This window comes from Schistocerca serialis, chromosome 5 (genome assembly GCF_023864345.2).
Source record: "Schistocerca serialis cubense isolate TAMUIC-IGC-003099 chromosome 5, iqSchSeri2.2, whole genome shotgun sequence".
In the NCBI taxonomy this organism is placed as follows: domain Eukaryota; kingdom Metazoa; phylum Arthropoda; class Insecta; order Orthoptera; family Acrididae; genus Schistocerca; species Schistocerca serialis.
Window position 1 is genome coordinate 345,609,289 of NC_064642.1, and position 22,856 is coordinate 345,632,144.

Sequence of the window (22,856 nt, forward strand, 5' to 3'; positions counted from 1 at the left end):
CAAAATTGATTACAAAACATGCAAAGTGTAGAAATTTCACATCTACATCGATACTCCATACGCCACCGTATGATGTGTGGCAGAGGGTACCCTGTAACCTGCTTAAAGGTTTATGTTTTGAGAAATATTAATATTGTGTGCACAAACTTAAAAGTCTGTTCTCATATTTTCATTTCAGACTCTAACATTGAAAGTCACTAAATTCTAAAAAAAAATTTAAAAATTGGTAGAAACATTTCACTGTAATATACTGCTTACCTGTTACTATAGGTCTCCTATTATCCATCATGCTCTTCTCCAATACACATTCTTGAGCCTGAGCCAGTGAAAGATAATACATAAACTGTATAATATCTGCAGCCAGATCCACTCCTGCTGGCTGTGGGAAGCTGTCTTTTAAATGCTAAAAAAAGGAGGGACAATATAATTAATTACATAATATTGTAATGCATTAATTACAGATGAGGTGTGGGATAGGAAGGGGCAGGGAGAGTGGATAGGGAAGGGGGAAGATGCTTTACTGTTGCTTGTGGGGATGTGCAGGTACGTGGTGCGGACAGGATGGTTGGCTGTTCAGTGCAGCATTTGTATGCAGTTCTTGGTGGAAAGGGGGAGAACAGAGAAGGAGAAAGGAGTGTGCAGGTGTGCAGGGAGGACAGCAAGTTTGTGTAAGGCTGGAGTGAGAGCAGGGAAGGGGACAAAAGGAGGTGGGGACTGCAACTGGTGAAGATCAAGGCCACGGGGTTATAGGTACGACAGAAGTGTTATAGGGAGCATGTATTTCAGAAAAGCTGGTGTTGGCGGCACAGGATATGAAGTAGTCATTGACACCAGACACACATGTCGTGTGGCAAGCTTGGCTACAGGGTGGTGGCCTCGGCCACAGTTTGGCAATGGTCATTATTGCTGTCAGACAGCTTGTTAGTGGTCATGTTCACATAGGATACCACACAGTTTTTTATAACAAAGTTGGCAGATCAGGTGACTGTCTTTGATAGGGTATGAGATGTCTGTGACATGACTGGAGTACATGGAAGTAGTAGGATGCATGGGACAGGTCTTTCAGCTAGACGTATTACAGGTATACGAGACATACGGCATGTAGTTGGCATCAAGTGTGGATTAGTGAGGGGTAATAATATTGCCTTGGTTGGGTGGATGACAAAACATCACTGTGGCAGAACTGGAGAGAACAATTCTCCCTTCCGGACACAATATTATTTGACTTTCAAAAGGCATTCGACTCAATTCTGCACTGTCGCTTGCTCCAAAAAGTGTGCGCTTATGGTTTATTCGACGACATATGCAATTGGATAGAATGTTTTCTCCCCCATGAGCCATGGACCATGCCATTGGTGGGGAGGCTTGCATGCCTCAGCGATACAGATACCTGTACCATAGATGCCACCACAATGGAGGGGTATCTATTGAGAGGCCAGACAAACATGTGGTTCCTGAGGAGGGGCAGCAGCCTTTTCAGTAGTTGCAGGGGCAACAGTCTGGATGATTGACTGATCTGGCCTTGTAACACCAACGAAAATGGCCTTACTGTGCTGGTACTGTGAACAGCTGAAAGCAAGGGGAAACTACAGCCATAATTTTTCCCAAGTGCATGCAGCTTTACTGTATTGTTAAATGATGATGGTGTCCTCTTAGGTAAAATATTCTGGAGGTAAAATATTCGGACCTCCAGGCAGGGACTACTCAGGAGGATGTTGTTATCAGGAGAAAGAAAACTGGTGTTCTATGGATCGGAGCATGTAATGTCAGATCCCTTAATCAGCCACGTGGGTTAAAAAATTAAAAAAGGGAAATGGATAGGTTAAAGTTAGATATAGTGGGAATTATGAAGTTCGGTGGCAGGAGGAACAAGACTTCTGGTCAGGTGAATACAGGGTTATAAATACAAAATCAAATAGGGGTAACGCTGGAGTAGGTTTAATCATGAATAAAAAAATAGGAGTGCGGGTCAGCTACTATAAACAGTATAGTGAATGCATTATTGTGGCCAAGATAGACACGAAGCCCACACCTACCACAGTAGTACAAGTTTATATGCCAACTAGCTCTGCAGATGACAAAGAGATTGATGAAAAGTATGATGAGATAAAAGAAATTATTCAGATAGTAAAGGAAGACGAAAATTTAATAGTATGGGTGACTGAGATTCGATAGTAGGAAAAGGAAGGGAAGGAAATGTAGTAGGTGACTATGGACTGGGGGGTAAGAAATGAAATAGGAAGCTGCCTGGTAGAATTTTGCACAGAGCATAACTTAATCATGGCTAACACTTGGTTCAAGAATCATGAAAGAAGGTTGTATACATGGAAGAGGCTTGGAGATACTGGAAGGTTTCAGATAGATTATATAATGGTAAGAGAGAGATTTAGGAACCAGGTTTTAAACTGTAAGACATTTCCAGGGGCAGATGTGGACTCTGACCACGATCCATTGACTATGAACTGTAGATTAAAACTGAAGAAACTGCAAAAAGGTGGGAATTTAAAGAGATGGGATCTGGATAAACTGACTAAACCAGAGGTTGTAGAGAGTTTCTGGGAGAGCATAAGGGAATGATTGACAGGAATGGGGGAAAGAAATACAGTAGAAGAAGAATGGGTAGCTCTGAGGGATGAAGTAGTGAAGGCAGCAGAGGATCAAGTAAGTAAAAAGACGAGGGCTAGTAGAAATCCTTGGGTAACAGAAGAAATAGTGAATTTAATTGATGAAAGGAGAAAATATAAAAATGCAGTAAATGAAGCAGGCAAAAAGGAATACAAACGTCTCAAAAATGAGATCGACAGGAAGTGCAAAATGGCTAAGCAGGCATGGCTAGAGGACAAATGTAAGGATGTAGAGTCTTATCTCACGAGGGGTAAGATAGATACTGCCTACAGGAAAATTAAAGAGACCTTTGGAGAAAAGAGAACCACTTGTATGAATATCGAGAGCTCAGATGGAAACCCAGTTCTAAGCAAAGAAGGGAAAGCAGAAAGGTGGAAGGAGTATATAGAGGGTCTATACAGAGGCAAGGTACTTGAGGGCAATATTATGGAACTGGAAGAGGATGTAGATGAAGATGAAATGGGAGATACGATACTGCGTGAAGAGTTTGACAGAGCACTGAAGAACCTAAGTAGAAACAAGGCCCCGGGAGTGGACAACATTCCATTAGAACTACTGACAGCCTTGGGAGAGCCAGTCCTGACAAAAATCTACCATCTAGTGAGCAAGATGTATGAGACAGGCGAAATACCCTCAGACTTCAAGAAGAATATAATAATTCCAATCCCAAAGAAAGCAGGTGTTGACAGATGTGAAAATTACCGAACTATAAGTTTAATAAGCCACGGCTGCAAAATACTAACGCGAATTCTTTACAGACAAATGGAAAAACTGCTAGAAGCCAACCTTGAGGAAGATCAGTTTGGATTCCGTAGAAATATTGGAACACGTGAGGCAATACTGACCCTACAACTTATATTAGAAAATAGACCAAGGAAAGGCAAACCCACATTTCTAGCATTTGTAGACTTAGAGAAAGCTTTTGACAATGTTGACTGGAATACTCTCTTTCAAATTATGAAGGTGGCAGGGGTAAAATACAGGGAGCGAAATGCTATTTACAATTTGTACAGAAAGCAGATGGCAGTTATAAGAGTCGAGGGGCATGAAAGGGAAGCAGTGGTTGGGAAGGGAGTGAGACAGGGTTGTAGCCTACTGCCGATGTTATTCAGTCTGTATATTGAGAAAGCAGTAAAGGAAACAAAAGGAAAATTTGGAGTAGGTATTAAAATACACGGAGAAGAAATAAAAACTTTGAGGTTCTCCCGATGACATTGTAATTCTGTCAGAGACAGCAAAGGACTTGGAAGAGCAGTTGAATGGAATGGACAGTGTCTTGAAAGGAGGATATAAGATGAACATCAACAAAAGCAAAATGAGGTTAATGGAATGTATTCGAATTAAGTCGGGTGATTCTGAGGGAATTAGATTAGGAAATGAGACACTTACAGTAGTAAATGAGTTTTGCTATTTGGGGAGCAAAATAACTGATGATGGTCAAAGTAGAGAGGATATAAAATGTAGACTGGCAACGGCAAAGAAAGTGTTTCTGAAGGAGAGAAATTTGTTAACATTGAGTACAGATTTAAGTGTCAGGAAGTCGTTTCTGAAAGTATTTGTACGGAGTGCAACCATGTATGGAAGTGAAACATGGACATTAAATAGTTTGGACAAGAAGAGAATAGGAGCTTTCAAAATGTGGTGCTACAGAAGAATGCTGAAGATTAGATGGGTAAATCACATAACTAATGAGGATGTATTGAATAGAATTGGGGAGAAGAGAAATTTGTGGCACAACTTAACTAGAAGAAGGGATCGGTTGGTAGGGCATGTTCTGAGGCACCAAGAGGTCACCAATTTACTATTGGAGGGCAGCGTGGAGGGTAAAAATTGTGGAGGGAGACCAAGAGATGAATGCACTAAGCAGATTCAGAAGGATGTAAGTTGCAGTAGGTGCTGGGAGATGAAGAAGCTTGCACAGGATAGAGTAGCATGGAGAGCTGCATCAAACCAGTCTCTGGACTGAAGACCACAACAACAACAATAGAAAGTTTTCTAACAGACAGAAAGCAGTATGTTATCCTGAATCAGGAGACTTCAACAGAAGCAAGCGTAACATCAGGTGTGCTCCAGGGCAGCGTAATATGTCCACTGCCTTTTATGATTTACATAAATGATCTGGTTGATGGTATTGACAGCAGCATTAGACTGTTTCCCGATGATGCTGTGGTCTACAGAAAAATAGTATGACACAAATTTGTGAACAAATCAATGAGGATTTGCAGAAAATAAATGTGTGGTGTAATGACTGGCAGTTATCTCTCAATATTAGTAAGTGTAACCTACTGCGTATAAGAAAGCGAAAATCCCCATTAATGTATGAGTACAAAATAAATGCCCAGTCTTTGGAAGCAATAACATCCATCAAGTATCTGGGTGTGACTGCTCGAAATGATCTCAAATGGAATGATCAGATTTCACAAGTAACGGGTAAGGTGAACTCTAGATTGCAGTTTATTGGTAGAATCCTGAAGTGATGCAGTCCTTCAACAAAGGAAATTGTTTACAATACGTTAGTTTGTCCAGTCTCAGAGTAATGTTCGTCTGTATGGGACCCTTACCAGTTGGGTCTGTTTCAAGAGATTGAGAAGGTCCAAAGAAGAGCGGCAAGATCTGTGATTGGTACATTTTGCCATCGCGAGAGCACTGCAAATCTCATAGAAAGTTTGAAGTGGAACACACTTGCAGATAGACGACATGCTAAACAGAAGGGGCTGCTCACTAAATTCCAAAATTTGATCTTCACCGAGGATGTAGAGCATATATTATTACCACCGACTTTCAGATCACACAATGACCACCATTCAAAGATAAGGGAAATTAGAGGTCATACTGAGGAGTTCAGACAGTCATTTTTACCTTGCGCGATCCGCGAGTGGAACAGAGGGGGGGGAAATATGTCTTTGGCGCGAAAAGTGCCCTCTGCCACACACTGCTTGATGGTTAGGGGAATATATATGTAGATGTAGATGTAGATGCAGATGTAGGTGTAGATGTACAAGTAGATATAGAATGAGAGGCAGTTGAAACCTTGATGGAAAATGTGATTCAGTTGCTCCTGTTCTGAGTGGTGCTGAGTCATGGAGGGGGCACCCGTTTGCTCGTCAGTGAGTATGTGGGAGATGGCGGACTGGGGAGTCATAGCATGGGACTTCTGTTTCTGGACAAGGTTGGGTAGCATAATTTCTACCTGTGAATGTCTCAGTGAAGCCCTTGGCAGAAGGACTGCTCATCACTTCAGACATGATGACCATGAGTGGCTAGACTGTATGGAACAGACCTTCTGGTGTGAAATAGGTGGCAGCTGTCAAAATAGAATATTGTTGGTGATTGGTAAGTCTGACAAGGGCAGTGGCATTGACAGAGCCATCTGTGAGGTGGACGCCGACACTGAGGAAGGTGGCCTGTTGGTATAGTAGGACCAGGTGAAGTGAAGTAAAGTGAAGTTATTGAGGTTCTGGAGAAATATGGGTAGGGTGTCCTTGCCCTCAGTTCGATCATAAAAATAGAATGAAAATATAGGTGTGAGTCCCATATAAATCATTTTCCTAAACTGATCATTTGATTTTCACCTCTCCTCATCACAATGTTTATGTTTGATCCAAGATTCTCCATTATCAATAAAACCCCTTCTTTTATTTCACTGAGAAGAAGACATTATCCCTTTCTCATACTTTTATAAGTAATATTTTAGTGTTGATTCTTTAATTTATGTCTATTGAGCTATATTATCTTCTGGCTTAAACACTGCAGTCTTTTATTATTCCAAGCTGTTACAGAGGAATTTTAATATTTTTGCTACCTTGCTCCAGAAACATCTTGTACATACTGAATGACTGACACTTGGAATCTGCAGTTAACAGAACCTCCGCAGAAGTTATAACCTTACCATGGACATAGTAGAGAACTCTCTGTGAATATTTGGACCCCACCGGAAGCTTTTGATACCTTGGGAAGTTTCAATAGACACATGCATAGCAACAAAAGTATTGCTATAGAATTAGAAAAATCAGGTTTCTAATTTATAAGAAAATTTATGATAAAGTTGAGAAACCATTATTTAATATTTTTTGTGATCATATTACAATCAAGTAAAAGTGGAAAGAGCTTCTGTTCATGTGATATTAGCAGACATGCAACAGAACAAAAGTTGGCCTAAGCACTAGCTATCAAAACTCTGATTCATTCACTTGGAAAAAGAGAGGAACTGATGGAAGAATTGAAGAAATATGGAAATCATCCAGTCTCCAGATCAAAGGAAACACCAAGGGGCAGGGATGTCAAAGAAATCTACAACAAAGTAACAAAGAAGGTGTGAAAACCTGACAAATTATCTGTGGCAGAGAGGACAATTCACTAGACAGAGTTTAGAGAAGGATAGACGAGGCAAATGTTGACAGCATTAGCGGAAAATGATAAAAGAAGTAAATACTACAAAAGAAATTACCACTGGGGAAAGCCAACAACAGAAGTTACAAAGTATAAACTAGACCCAAGAGGCACAAATAAATGAAATGAGTCTGGAAGTAAGTAAGTGAGAGTACATAGTATAGATGAAGTAAGGCAATGTAAAGGAATCAGATGAAGAAATTCAAAAGAGGCCTCATTTTCAGGTGATTTTCTGAATCTATCAGAAGTAAGTGGATAGTTAACAGCAGCAGATACTCTAGATGGATTTATAGAATAGGCACAGATTATTCTTCACACACTAACACTTAGTAAAGTTTCTCAGAAATGGACCCACTATTCAAAGGAGTATATAATGAAAAAAATGTCAGCTCTGAAGGAAAGAAGAACAATGATTAAGTTGAGAAGTCATGCCAGCACTTGTGTAAAGATTAGTAAACCATGAGGAACATAAGAAATTCCTTCTTCATGAGATTATAAACAATTTATTACTAATTTCTCACAATTCTGAAACACAGATTGGAGACAAATAAAATATTTGGAATGCTAAGGCACGCCTCAAATTTTAACTCTCCTTGTGACATTTACTTATTAAATTTTATCCCACAAACTTTTGCACTATTTTATTAACTCTCTACTCAAAAATATGAAGAGCAACATCAATTTATTACAGTAAAAATATAATGAGAATACCACGTGACAAAGACAGAAATGTCAAACAAAATGATGAAAAATAAGAGCATCTGATTGCTCAAGCATATGTTCATTTACACAAAACAAGTTCTTCTACTCCCGCCCTCCCCCCTTACACACACACACACACACACACACACACACACACACACACACATACACTACCACCACCACCACCAACACCAACACCAATGGCCCTTTTTTTCATTATTTATGAAAATAACTGGCAATGTTTTTAAATTTATTACATTCATACAGATCCCTTTGTGAAACTTGTCTAATCCCATGACATTACAAATATCATAATGAAAAGTCTATTTTAAGAACTCACCAAATAGTGGAGGTGTTGAGTTGTTGATAGGGAAATAAACAAGATTGAATTCTGTAAGCTCCTCCTTTGTTTAAAAGTAAGAGAAAGAGAGAGAGAACGTGCGTACGTACATGTGTGTATGTGTGTGTGTGTGTGTGTGTGTGTGTCAATACTCGTCCAGTGACCTCCCACTTCACGGACATCAAAAACCATTCCAAGAAAATATTGAACCATTAGACCTTTCGGTCAATCAGCTTCAGAAACAAATGGAAGCATTTTCATTGGCCATTTCCCCCTCCCACTAATGGTACTCAAATATGAACTGCTTTCCACCAGGAATTTTCTCAGAGTTTATTTCCAAGTGCTGGAGAACACCAGCCATCCTGGGGAAGTCACTCGTCCTTGAAGACATTGTAGTCAGCACATAGTATGCGATGTTCTTCTTGTTTTGGGCAACATTTTATTTGCTAATTTTAATGTTGTACAGGGACACTGCAGCTAATAAGGATAACTTACTTTCTTAAGCAGCAGTGTAGCATACTTCAGCAATGAGTAAGAAGCTATTCCCACATTCAGGGCACAGGCATCGGGACTGGCCGCGCAATATGGCACTGAAGTACACCAGTAGCATGAGGAAATAAAACTGGGAGTGAGCTGTGACAGTGGGTCCTACTCGGTGATTCTGAATGGCGGGTACCCACCAACATTTAGGCACAAAACTAAGACATTTTCTTTATCAAATATTCTTTATTAAAAGCCACCTTGAGCACAGTAACTACTAGGGTAAGCCTAAGTCTCTCTGAAGCTTTATTACTACAGTGCTATCATGCAGTGAAGCATTTGTGTAAGGAAAAGAACGACAATTATTAGTCTGCCAACAATCTACAAATAGTTCCAGGGTTGGTTGGTTGGTTGATTTGCAGGGGGGGGGGGGGGGGGGGCTAATAGCAAGGTCATTGGTCCCATCAGATTAGGGAAGGATGGGGAAGGAAGTTGGCCATCCCCTTTCAAAGGAACCATCCCAACATTTGCCTGAAACGATTTGGAAAATCATGCAAAACCTAAATCGGGATGGCCGGATGCGGCTTTGAACCATCATCCTCCAGAATGCAAGTCCATCGTGCTAACCACTGCGCCACCTCGCTCGATAGTTTCGAAGTTATACTAATTGTACAAATGATTTCTGTTGTGCATGAATCTCTTCAGTCGGTGTTAGGCTGCAATCCAGACTTGATGTCTGTGTAAACCATGCTCTCAAGTTTCCATAGTTTTGAAGTTATTTGTGTCTAACTGAGTAACTGTTACCAGTTTTACTCTGTTTGTCAATAGATCCATTGTAATGTCATCCAAGAATTTATGTAAAGCAGATTAGCTATTCACACTTCCACTTGTAGCTACATAGTCGGTATAGAAATGGGGATTAGCAGTCATGTCATTAAAGCAATTATGGTTACAAAAGTTAATAAATCAGTTAAGAAAGCTAGGAGAGTGTTTCTGATAGAAAGAGAAGATAAGCAGTTGTTAGCATCTCACTTAGACAGTGAACTGACATCACTTAGTTCCAGTAATATGGACATAGAGGCATTATGGACAAAGTTTAAGCAGATTATAAATTGTGGTCTGGAGAATTATGTGCCTAGTCAGTGGATTGAGGACAGAAAATACCCACTATGATTTAATAATGGCATTTGGAAAATGCTGAGGAGGCAGAGGGTGTTGCATTCTTTGTTCGAAAGAGAATGCACAAATGACGACAAGCAAAGCTTAGTAGAGATTCATGAGTCTGTGAAAATACCTATGCACAAAGCATACAATTGCTGCCACCCTCATACTTTAGCAAAAGGTCTGGCAGAGAACCCGAGAAAATTCTGGTCCTATGTAAAACTGCTGAGTTGGTCTAAAGGTTCCATCCAGTCACTTGTTGACCAGTCTGGTGTGGCAGTAGAAGATAGCAAAACAAAAGCCAAAGTTTTAAATTTCACATCCAAGAAATCATTCATGCATAAGAATCATACAAACATACCATCATTTGACCATCGAACAGACTCCTAGGGACAACATAGTAATAAGTGTCCCTGGCATAGAGAAACAACTGAAGGATTGAAAGCAAAGAGTCACCTGGTCTAGATGGAATCCCAATCTAGTTTTTCAAAGAGTACTCTACAGCATTGGCCCCGTAATTAGCTTGCATTTATCATGAACCTCTCGCCCAGAAAAGCTCCAAGCAACTGGAAAGAAGTGCAGGTGACTCCTATTTATAAGAAGGATAAAAGAATGGACCCACAGAATTACGTACCAACACACCTAAGATCAGTTTGCTGCAGAATCGTTGAAAATATTCTCAGTTTGAATATAACAAATTTTCTTGAGACTGAGAAGCTGATGTCCACAGATCGACATGGCTTTAGAAAGCATCACTCTTGTGAAACTCTGCTTGCCCTTTTCTCACATGATGTACACAAATGTAAGTTAATGTGGACGAGTAGGTAAAAGAAACCTGTAATACTCGGATACAGCATCATTAGTGTTCTGCTTGACAGAGTCACTTTGTTTAAATATCTGGTCATAATACTGCAAAGAGATTTGAAATGGAACAAGCACATGAGGATTGTGGTAGGAAAAGTGAATGGTCAACTTCTGTTTCTAGGAAATTGTAGTTTGTCTGTAAAAGAAACTATGTATAGGAGGCTAGTATGATCAGTACTTGAACACTGCTTGAGTGTTTGGGATCCATAACATGTTGGATTAAAGGAAGACTTTGAAGCCATTCAGAGGCGGGCTGTTAGATTTATTACTGGTAAGTTCAAACAACTTGGAAGTATTATGGAGATGCTTTGCAAACTCAAATGGGAATCCCTGGAGGAAAGGTATTTTCTTTTCAAAGAACACTATTGAGAAAATCTAGAGAACTGGCATTTGAAGCTGACTGCATAACAATGCTGTTGCTTTCAACATACATTGCGAGTAAGGACCACAAGAAAGATACGATAAATTAGTGCTCATACGGAAACAGTAATTTTCCCCCATTCTATTTGCAAGTGAACAGAAAAGAAAATAACTATTAGTGGTACAGGGCACTGTCCGCCACATGCTGTAAGGTGAGTTTCAGAATACCAATGTAGACGTAGATGCAGGTAGACTGTATGCATCTCTGAACGAATTCAGTGTGCTACAAGAATTGCTTCAAGGGACTACACCAGCAAAAACAAGACACAGATAAGGTAGTGAGGAATTCTAAATAATGACTCACTAAGTTGATCCAAGAAAAGCTTAACTTAAATTTTGCAGTCTCATGTGGAAAGCAACAACTAGTTGTACCGTATGTCACCTATCCTACTTTCTACCAACTCATGACTAGATTGAAATTTGTGGAGTTTTAGTACCATGGGGTGGAGCTGGGTGTGTGTGCTTTTAGCAGGATTAAGGGAAGACTGGCCCATTCTCCCCAGGCAGGACAAAAGTTTCCTTTCCTGGATCCCAGAAACTGACCCTAGCAAACCCGACAGCCACCAAGCAAGCGCACTCATGCGGCTAGAAAATGATATGTTACTCATATACTCTAGCTCTTAAGGATGATTTGTCCAAAAGCTATCAAAATCTTGTTAATTTGCCTATCAATGACTCAGGACCTCAATTATTTCATGACTTGTTACTTTTACTCCTTAAATCACAATATTTTTTGTTATACATACATATTAAGTCCAGTATTTTATGCAAAATCCTAAGAAGTCTGTCTATTAGAAACAGAACACAGCAGTCATAATAAGCACAACTGAAAGGCAAAGTTATGCATATTTCACATTATCTACGAGGGTGGTTTGAAAAGTTCTTGGAATGGAATAGAAAAAAAGTAGTTACATCACTGAAACATTTTTTATTTTTCAATGTAGTCTCCTTGTAGATTAATGCACTTCATCCAACGATGTTCCAGTGCCTTGATCCCATCTCGAAAATGAGTTTTCTCCAGGCCTGCAAAATAGCTGCCAACTCCGGCTATCAGTTCTTTGTTTGAAGTGAATCTTTGTCCACCAAGAAAAATTTTCAGTTTTGGGAAGACATGGAAGTCTCAAGGAGCAGTATCAGGTGAATAAGGTGGGTGTGGCAACAATTCATACCATAGTTCATGTAATTTTGCCATAGCGACAGCACTGGTGTGGGCATGCACTGTCTTGTCGCAGCACCCATCTTGAAGATAATTATTTCATTTTTAATTCTTCAGTTAAAATATGAAACATCATTTCAGATGACATCTGGCAAGCTTGATAAACTTCACACACTTTCAATTGGTGATCTTCCATGAGCATTTTGTGCACTTTTGCAATGATTTCTGGAGTAGTGACACATCTTGGGCGACCACTACGCTGATCATCATCTAAGCTCTTCCAACCAAATTTAAATTCATTTGTCCACTTGGCAGCAGTTGAATATGAAGGAGAAGATTCCCCCAGTGTATTCTGGAAATTGGCATGAATGTCCTTCGCTTTCATACCTTTCTTTATGAAGAGCTTAGTCACTGCTTAAATCTCGATTACTTCCATCTTCACGGATCACTACACAGGAACAACAACAGAGCCACATCACCAGCACAGCTCTCTTCCAAGAGCACTGACATGGCATGTGTTTACAGCTTACAGACCAATGAATCACACATGAACAACTTCTTGCGCTAGCGCTGACCTCTCGTGGTGATTCCAAGAACTTTTCAAACCACCCTCATACATGAAGTGTACCATTAATAAATTATGAGACAGAATTGGTGACATTTGAGAGGAGAAATGTCCAGAACATTTTGTATTTTGAAGGTAAGTCTGTCCAGTGATTCTGTCTCATATTTTATTAGTTTTCTCAACTGAATATTCCTTTGATACAATTAAACGATAATATTGTGCAAGAAAAATTACAGTACAAATATTTACCTCAAATGCCCCAGCTGCATACTGAAAATGGGCACAGGACATTTTTATACCATCACCTGATACTCTGGTATCCAAGGCACCTAACTGTGTGTGTAATGCTCCCATATTGTAGAGGATGCATAAAATTTCATACCGAATATCAGCTATAGTATGAACCATACTTCCATACACATTTCTCCTGAAAGAGCAGCATTTCAAAAATACAAGAATAATATTAGACTGGTAGTAAATCAAGTTACACCACGTAGTTACATGAAACGGAGTACAGAAATAAATAAAAAATATTAGATACACAAAGAATGTGAAGTTTGAAACTCAAAATGAAACTAAGAGAATAACGAATATTCAAGACTAAATAGTCAGACAATGCATTGATTCTTATAAAGCCAGAGGAGCCTTACAGTTAAATAAGATGGTAAAATGGACCCAGTCATTTACCAAACCAAGAGGAGCTACTCCTTCCAGCCAGAAAGGTATAATATGCCTGCACAAAATGTTCGTACAAATGGTAAGGGAGTATTCTGCACAAATAAGTCAATTTTACAGATGAGTTTTGATAACCAACTTCAAAAACACCATTATGGTTCTTTGGTTTATGCTCAAATAAAAAATACATGGACAAAACAGAAGTGCTTTTTTTGGTTAATGTGATGGATGGGCAGAGTGTGACTCCGTATCTTCTGTCTCATTTATAAGAGTGTGATTCTGCATCTTCTGTCTCATTTACAAATTAAATCAAAATATGAAAAATTCTTTATGCTATTAATTAAGTGATTATGAGGTTCAGTGGATAGCATACATACCAAACAAACTTAAAATGGAATCTCATTTAAGTTCCTAGTCAATGAGTGATTAACCCTCAAATACGTGAACCCATTAAGAGAGTACAACGTAATTCTTCTCATAATACAGTTCCTTCCAAAGTATCTGCATTTTACTCTTGCAGATAATGCACTGTTAGCTGCATTAGGCAGAAGACCTGCTTTGTTAATGCTGCACATTTTGCTAATCTTGACTGAGATAAACTCACCACACAGTGTTCTTCTTTGGCACACCAGTGTAGAAGTGTGCACAGAAATGGCTAAGTGAAAAATCCATGCAATACACACATTTATTTAAATCTGAAAAGCAACTTCAGAATTTTCCTTTGTGTAAGACCACCTGTACAAGATTCGTATGCCGCTTTGAAGCTCTATATTCACATATTTTACTGTTAGTGTCGCTTCTGCATAATCTTTCATTGATTGTGTCAATACCCAAATGTATTGTGATATATTGTGAAATACTGAACATTCACAAGTGTCACGATAAACTCTTACTTTTATCATCGATTGTAGGCTTGAAGTTATTTGTACTCTTTTAAAATTTTTGAGAATGGGAGGCCTATCCTCGTCAAAACAATTGTTCTCTAATTTCATTGTACAATTACATGAGAAACAGGTTATTCTGAGAATTTTCAGACACTCACGAAATTTTGTAAGTAACAGCTACAAAAGTTTCGGATACATAAATTGTTTTGAAGTAAATCAGTGTTTGTAGTTCATAGTTCTGCCACAGAATACACCAATCCTGAATTTCATTGTATATCAACACACATAAACATGGGTTTTTGAGAATTTTCAGTAGCTACTATTGTCCTTTACATAATCTATGAGCAATCTGTAGTAAATCAGCATTTGTGATATAGTTACTGTAGCAAATATTCCAACTAACATATCATGTTACATCCTTAGAGGAGTAGCCCTGTATGTTATCTGCACTTATCGTAAATTGACTCTTTTTTCAATTTTGCTAACAACTAATATTAGCCTCAAAGCATTCTAGCAAACTAGTAATTTTTTACAACGGTTTTTGTGTTGCATTAATTGAGTCTCATTTTGTATAATTGCTTAATTTCTTATAGGGAATTAGCAACTTTTTAGCTCAACAGATTAAAAGATAATCAGCATGCTTAACTTAAAGTTACTTGTTCACAGCCTTGTAATGTACTGTAGCAGCCAAAATGCAGCCCCACTGTGAATGCTCTTCTCAAACACAGGATGATTTGGTTGATATTCATAAGCAGCTGGAAGCTGCCCTGTCTACGTTCCAACTGCTGCTGTAATCAACGTGGTGGAAGAGCTCCCAAGAGTGTGATATCAGTACCAGAGGTACCTCAAGTACTATCATCTCCTGTGGATCCTGTCTCTTCTGCAGAAAGTACAGGATCTGTCATCACTAGTCCAGTTGACTGTGGGTGGTGTGTCAACAGTAGATCTAGGCATCCCACACAGGGTGGAGAGATACCAGGGAGGACTCAGTGTTTTGTACTGATTCCCCTAAACAACAAGTTTAAGGTGCTGTCTTTCACTGAAACTGAAACTGAAACTGAGCCAATGGGACTCATTTCACCTGTTTTGGGGAAACCAGTTTGTCTGGTGTCAAGAGTAAGCAAATGCCAAAGGGCATTAATTGTTGGCAGTTTAAAAGTATGGTAAATGATGGTACCCCTTAGGGAAATGGCAGCAACAGACAGGAAAGAACACTAGGTGCACTAAGTGTGTATGTTGAAGAGGCTATTCCAGCAGCCACTGAGGGAACAGGGTGTAACCAACTGCAGATTGTGGCGCACGTTGGAACAAATGATGCCTGTTGTCTAGGCTCTGAGGTCACTCTTGGGTCATTCTAGCAACTTTCAGAGAGGGATGATAATACCAGCCTTACACATGGAGTTTCAATGAAGTTTACAATTTGCAGAATTGCCCCGCAGAACTGATCATGGCCCTTGTGTTCTGAGTCGTGTGGAGGGACCAAACCAGAGACTTTGAAAGTTCTATGAAAGCTTGGCTGTGACTTCCTGGACTTTCCCGATAGGGTTGAGAACTGTAAGGTCCCCCTAAATAGGTCAGGTGCGCACTACACGTCAGAGGCCCAGAACTATCAGTCAAAGAGCAAAATAAATATCCCCCCCCCCCCCCTGCAGGTGGGAGTATTAAAAGCCTAGAGGTTAACTGCGGAAGCATTAGCAAAAATGTGCCAGAGTTTGAAGCACTCCTGAAAAGCAGTGAGGCCTGCATAATTCTTGGTGCTGAAAGCTGGTTGAAACCTGAAACTGATAGTAGTGAGATTTTCTCGGGAAAATTTAAGTGTATATCAAAATGATAGGCAAATGGGAAGTGGAGGTGGTGTTTTTGTTGCAGTAGACAAGAAACTCAAATCCACTGAGATAGAAATTGAAGATACATGTGAGATTGTTTGGACAAGACTCAGTATCAGGGGTGGGCATAAAATGATAATCAGATCCTTCTATCACTCACCAGACTCATTTCCTGTCATAACTGAAAACTTTATAGAAAATCTCAGTTCATTTTTATCTAAATTCCCCGATCAAACTGTAATCATTATTGGAGACTTCAATCATCAAACTATCAATTGGAAAATTACAGTATTGTAAGTTGTGGGTGTGATAAGGCATCCTGTGAAACATTGATAAATACCTTCTCTGAAAATTACCTAGAACAGATAGTTTGGAACCCCACTCATGATGGAAATATATTGAATCTAATGCCAACAAATACACCTGACCTCTTTGAGGATGTTCACATCGAAACTGGTACCAGTGACCATAACACGATTGTCACAAAAATGATTATCAAAGTACAAAGAACAACTAAAACAAACAGAAAGATACATATATGTTCAGTAAATTGGATAAAAAATCAGTAGTGTCATATCTTAACGAGGAACTTGAAACTTTCAGCACAGGGAAGAAGCATGTACACAAACTATGGCTCAAGTTCAAAAGAATGGTTGACTATGTACTGGATAGATATTTACCCAGTAGAACAGTTCATAATGGAAGGGAACCTTCAAGGTATACAGTCACTGTAAAGGAACTTCTAAAGAAACAGAGACTACTACACAACAGGTGTAAAACAAAGCATAGGCTATGGATAGAGAGACACTGAATGAAACGTCTTTGGCTGTCAAGAGAATAATGCATGATGTTTTCAAAGACTACTGTAGCAGAATATTGCCAAATGACATTTCACAAAATCCAAAGAAATTCTAATCGTATGTAAAGGCTATTAGTGGCACCAATGTCAGTGTTCAGTCCCAAGCGAATGAGACAGGAAGTGATATTGAGGGTAGCAACGCAAAAGCTGAAACACTCAATTTTCAGATATTCCTTTACAAATGAAAACCTGTGAGAATGGCCCCAATTTAATCCTCATACCACTGAAAAAGTGAACAAAATAAGTATTAATGTCAGTGGTGTAGAGAAACAGCTGAAACTGTTAAAATTGTACAAAGCTCCAGAGTTGTTGGAATCCCTGTCAGATTTTATACTGAATTTGCAACTGAGTTAGCCCCTCTTCTATCTATAATCTACTGTAGATCTCTCAAGCAAAAAACTGTGGCCAGGTATAGGAAAAAAGCACAGATCAAACCCACCTACAAGAAGGGTAGTGGAAGTGATCCACAAAACTACCATCCAGAATCCTTGCATTGATCTGCTGTAGAATCTTAGAACATATTTTGAGCTCAAACATAATAAGGTATCTTGAACAGAATGACCTCCTCAATGCCAACCAGCATGGATTACAAAACCATCAATCATGTGAAATCTAACTCACACTTCTCTCACATGACACACTGAAAGCTTTGGATATAGAAAGTCAGGTAGATCCCGTATATCTTGCTTTCTGAAAAGCATTTCACTCAGTACCACACCAAAGCTTATTTTCAAAAGTATGATCATGTGAGATATCAACTGAAATTTGTGGATGGATTGAGTTCTTTATGGTAGGGAGGATGCAGACTCTTATTTTGGACAGAGAGTGATCGTCAGATGAAGAAGTAACTTCAGATGTGTCCCAGGGAAGTGTGATGGAACCCTTGCTGTTCATGTTGTTTATTAATGACCTTGCAGACAATATTAACAGTAACCTCAGACTTCTTGCAGATGATGCAGTTACGTATAATGAAGTACTATCTGAAAGAATCTACATATATATTCGGTCAGATCTTGATACGATTTCAAAGTGGTGCAAAGTTTTGGTAACTTGCTTTAAATGATCAGAAATGTAAAATTTTGCTCTTCACAAAATGAAAAAAAGAAGTATTATATGAGTATAATATCAATGAGACACTGCTGGAATCGTCCAACTCATAATAATACTTGAGTGTAACACTTTGTAGGGATATGAAGTGAAATGATCACATAGGCTCAGTCACAGGTAAAGCAAGTGGTAGACTTCAGTTTACTGGTAGAACACTGGGGAACTACAATCGGTCTACACAGGAGACTGCTTACAAAATCACTCGTGCAACCGGTTCTAAAATATTACTCAAGTGTTTGGGGCCGGTACCAAATAGGACTAAACAAGTGATATTGAACACATACAGTGAAGGGCAGCACAAATGGTCACAGGTTTGTTTGATCCATGGTAGAGTGTCACAGCTGGAGGACTCTTGAAGATAGATGTAAACAATTTGGAGAAAGTCTGTTAACAAAGTTTCAAGAACTAACTTTAAATGGTTACTCTAGGAATAAACTACAATCCCCTACCTACCAGTCACATACAAATTGTCAGGATAAGATCAGATTAATTAGTGCAATGCACACAGAGTCATTCAAACAATCATTCTTCCCACACTCCATACATGAACGGAATGGAAGAAAACCCTTGTAACTGGTACAATGTTATGTACCATCCGTCTGCACCTCACAGTGATTTGCAGAGTATATAGATGTAGTATTTTGTTAGTTATCTGAACATTGCTATGACAGATTCTTGACAATAGTTAATCATTTCTTTCTATTACAGCATCTCTGGCTTACAAGTTCTGGAATGGTAGAACTAAGCTGCAACTCTCACACCACCGTTTCATGTACAAATGCTTTTGTTCATGTTCCACTTTTATGCAGTTTGACTAGTTTTTTTGATATTTCCTAGACCATTTTTCTGTGTCCATTTTATCCCCCCTTTGTCAAATCTTAGCATCTTGCATTTTCAAAGGCACTTTATGCCACCACAAATGCTATTATAGCAACCACAATTGTCTTTTCTCTTTTCATTGTCAAGTGTGATATCAAAATTGCTTCTCTGGTATGTTTAACTTTTCTGAAAGGAAACTAATTTTCGATCAGCACAATTTCCACTTTTTGTTTCAACTCTTCTGTATATTATGAATGACGTAGGGTAGTGGTATGACACTGGATTCACATTCGGGAGGACCGCATTTCAAATCCCTGCCAGGCCATCCATATTTAGGTTTTCTGTGAGTTCACTAAATCACTTAAGGCTAGTGCCAGAATGGTTTCTCTGAAAGGACACAGTCAATTTCCCTCCCAATCATAGTCTGTACTCTTTCTTTAATGATATCTTTGTTTATGGGACATTAATTGCTATCTTTTTTCTTTCTATCTTTTCTATATTTTTCTTCTAAGGTTACAAGTTTGCAATGTCCAAATGATTGTCCAAAATTTGTAAAAGTCTCACAGTAATATGAATTAATAAAATGTTCACAAGCTTCAATTATCAGGTAGTTAAATTTTTATGAGTAGTCCACAGCAGTTGTCATTTGGTAACTAACTGCCATATGGCTAATGGTCTCATCCTCCATATATTCAGAAGAAATACAACAGCTCACAAGATGTGTGAAGACTGGAGCAGGACTAAGAAACCCATACCTTCCGACTGTGGACACTATTATGTCAGGCTAACAATGCACCCTACTGATCCTCACTAGATAAAAAAAGAGAGGTGTTGTGGTCTCCTCCATGTAGATACATCAGATGTGACATAACATATTTAAGAAAAAGGGCATGTAATTGTTTCAATTATAGCTATGTGATCAAACCGATAATTTTTTTCCTCGGATAGTATGATATACCCCCCATGAACCATGGACCTTGCCGTTGGTGGGGAGGCTTGCGTGCCTCAGCGATACAGATAGCCGTACCGTAGGTGCAACCACAACGGAGGGGTATCTGTTGAGAGGCCAGACAAACATGTGGTTCCTGAAGAGGGGCAGCAGCCTTTTCAGTAGTTGCAAGGGCAACAGTCTGGATGATTGACTGATCTGGCCTTGTAACAATAACCAAAACGGCCTTGCTGTGCTGGTACTGCGAACGGCTGAAAGCAAGGGGAAACTACAGCCGTAATTTTTCCCGAGGGCATGCAGCTTTACTGTATGATTACATGATGATGGCGTCCTCTTGGGTAAAATATTCCGGAGGTAAAATAGTCCTCCATTCGGATCTCTGGCCGGGGACTACTCAAGAGGATGTCGTTATCAGGAGAAAGATAACTGGCGTTCTACGGATCGGAGCGTGGAATGTCAGATCCCTTAATCGGGCAGGTAGGTTAGAAAATTTAAAAAGGGAAATGGATAGGTTGAAGTTAGATATAGTGGGAATTAGTGAAGTTCGGTGGCAGGAGGAACAAGACTTCTGGTCAGGTGACTACAGGGTTATAAACACAAAATCAAATAGGGGTAATGCAGGAGTAGGTTTAATAATGAATAGGAAAATAGGAATGCGGGTAAGCTATTACAAACCGCATAGTGAACGCATTATTGTGGCCAAGATAGATACGAAGCCCACACCTACTACAGTAGTACAAGTTTATATGCCAACTAGCTCTGCAGATGACGAAGAAATTGAAGAAATGTATGATGAAATAAAAGAAATTATTAAGATAGTGAAGGGAGACGAAAATTTAATAGTCATGGGTGATTGGAATTCGAGTGTAGGAAAAGGGAGAGAAGGAAACATAGTAGGTGAATATGGATTGGGGGACAGAAATGAAAGAGGAAGCCGCCTGGTAGAATTTTGCACAGAGCATAACATAATCATAACTAACACTTGGTTTAAGAATCATGAAAGAAGGTTGTATACATGGAAGAACCCTGGAGATACTAAAAGGTATCAGATAGATTATATAATGGTAAGACAGAGATTTAGGAACCAGGTTTTAAATTGTAAGACATTTCCAGGGGCAGATGTGGATTCTGACCACAATCTATTGGTTATGACCTGTAGATTAAAACTGAAGAAACTGCAAAAAGGTGGGAATTTAAGGAGATGGGACCTGGATAAACTAAAAGAACCAGAGGTTGTACAGAGATTCAGGGAGAGCATAAGGGAGCAATTGACAGGAATGGGGGAAATAAATACAGTAGAAGAAGAATGGGTAGCTTTGAGGGATGAAGTAGTGAAGGCAGCAGAGGATCAAGTAGGTAAAAAGACGAGGGCTAGTAGAAATCCTTGGGTAACAGAAGAAATATTGAATTTAATTGATGAAAGGAGAAAATATAAAAATGCAGTAAGTGAAACAGGCAAAAAGGAATACAAACGTCTCAAAAATGAGATCGACAGGAAGTGCAAAATGGCGAAGCAGGGATGGCTAGAGGACAAATGTAAGGATGTAGAGGCCTATCTCACTAGGGGTAAGATAGATACCGCCTACAGGAAAATTAAAGAGACCTTTGGAGATAAGAGAACGACTTGTATGAATATCAAGAGCTCAGATGGAAACCCAGTTCTAAGCAAAGAAGGGAAAGCAGAAAGGTGGAAGGAGTATATAGAGGGTCTATACAAGGGCGATGTACTTGAGGACAATATTATGGAAATGGAAGAGGATGTAGATGAAGATGAAATGGGAGATACGATACTGCGTGAAGAGTTTGACAGACCACTGAAAGACCTGAGTCGAGACAAGGCCCCCGGAGTAGACAATATTCCATTGGAACTACTGACGGCCGTGGGAGAGCCAGTCCTGACAAAACTCTACCATCTGGTGAGCAAGATGTATGAAACAGGCGAAATACCCTCAGACTTCAAGAAGAATATAATAATTCCAATCCCAAAGAAAGCAGGTGTTGACAGATGTGAAAATTACCGAACTATCAGCTTAATAAGTCACAGCTGCAAAATACTAACACGAATTCTTTACAGACGAATGGAAAAACTAGTAGAAGCCAACCTCGGGGAAGATCAGTTTGGATTCCGTAGAAACACTGGAACACGTGAGGCAATACTGACCTTACGACTTATCTTAGAAGAAAGATTAAGGAAAGGCAAACCTATGTTTCTAGCATTTGTAGACTTAGAGAAAGCTTTTGACAATGTTGACTGGAATACTCTCTTTCTAATTCTAAAGGTGGCAGGGGTAAAATACAGGGAGCGAAAGGCTATTTACAATTTGTACAGAAACCAGATAGCAGTTATAAGAGTCGAGGGACATGAAAGGGAAGCAATGGTTGGGAAGGGAGTAAGACAGGGTTGTAGCCTCTCCCCGATGTTGTTCAATCTGTATATTGAGCAAGCAGTAAAGGAAACAAAAGAAAAATTCGGAGTAGGTATTAAAATTCATGGAGAAGAAATAAAAACTTTGAGGTTCACCGATGACATTGTAATTCTGTCAGAGACAGCAAAAGACTTGGAAGAGCAGTTGAATGGAATGGACAGTGTCTTGAAAGGAGGATATAAGATGAACATCAACAAAAGCAAAACAAGGATAATGGAATGTAGTCTAATTAAGTCGGGTGATGCTGAGGGAATTAGATTAGGAAATGAGACACTTAAAGTAGTAAAGGAGTTTTGCTATTTGGGGAGCAAAATAACTGATGATGGTCGAAGTAGAGAGGATATAAAATGTAGGCTAGCAATGGCAAGGAAAGCGTTTCTGAAGAAGAGAAATTTGTTAACATCCAGCATTGATTTAAGTGTCAGGAAGTCATTTCTGAAAGTATTCGTATGGAGTGTAGCCATGTATAGAAGTGAAACATGGACAATAAATAGTTTGGATATGAAGAGAATAGAAGCTTTCGAAATGTGGTGCTACAGAAGAATGCAGAAGATTAGATGGGTAGATCACATAACTAATGAGGAAGTATTGAACAGGATTGGGGAGAAG

At 39.2% G+C, this 22,856-nt stretch overlaps 1 protein-coding gene across 1 annotated transcript in view; it reads right to left on the reverse strand.

Annotated features, from left to right (window-relative positions):
• Positions 1–22,856, reverse strand: part of LOC126481308 (tyrosine-protein phosphatase non-receptor type 23-like) — a 169,966-nt gene that overhangs the window by 68,276 nt on the left and 78,834 nt on the right. The window contains exons 3-4 of the mRNA XM_050104964.1: positions 12,952–13,129; positions 259–403 (exon numbers count right to left, since the gene is read on the reverse strand). Of these exons, the coding sequence (XP_049960921.1) occupies positions 259–403; positions 12,952–13,129 (323 nt within the window). The remainder of the gene's footprint in view (positions 1–258; positions 404–12,951; positions 13,130–22,856) is intronic.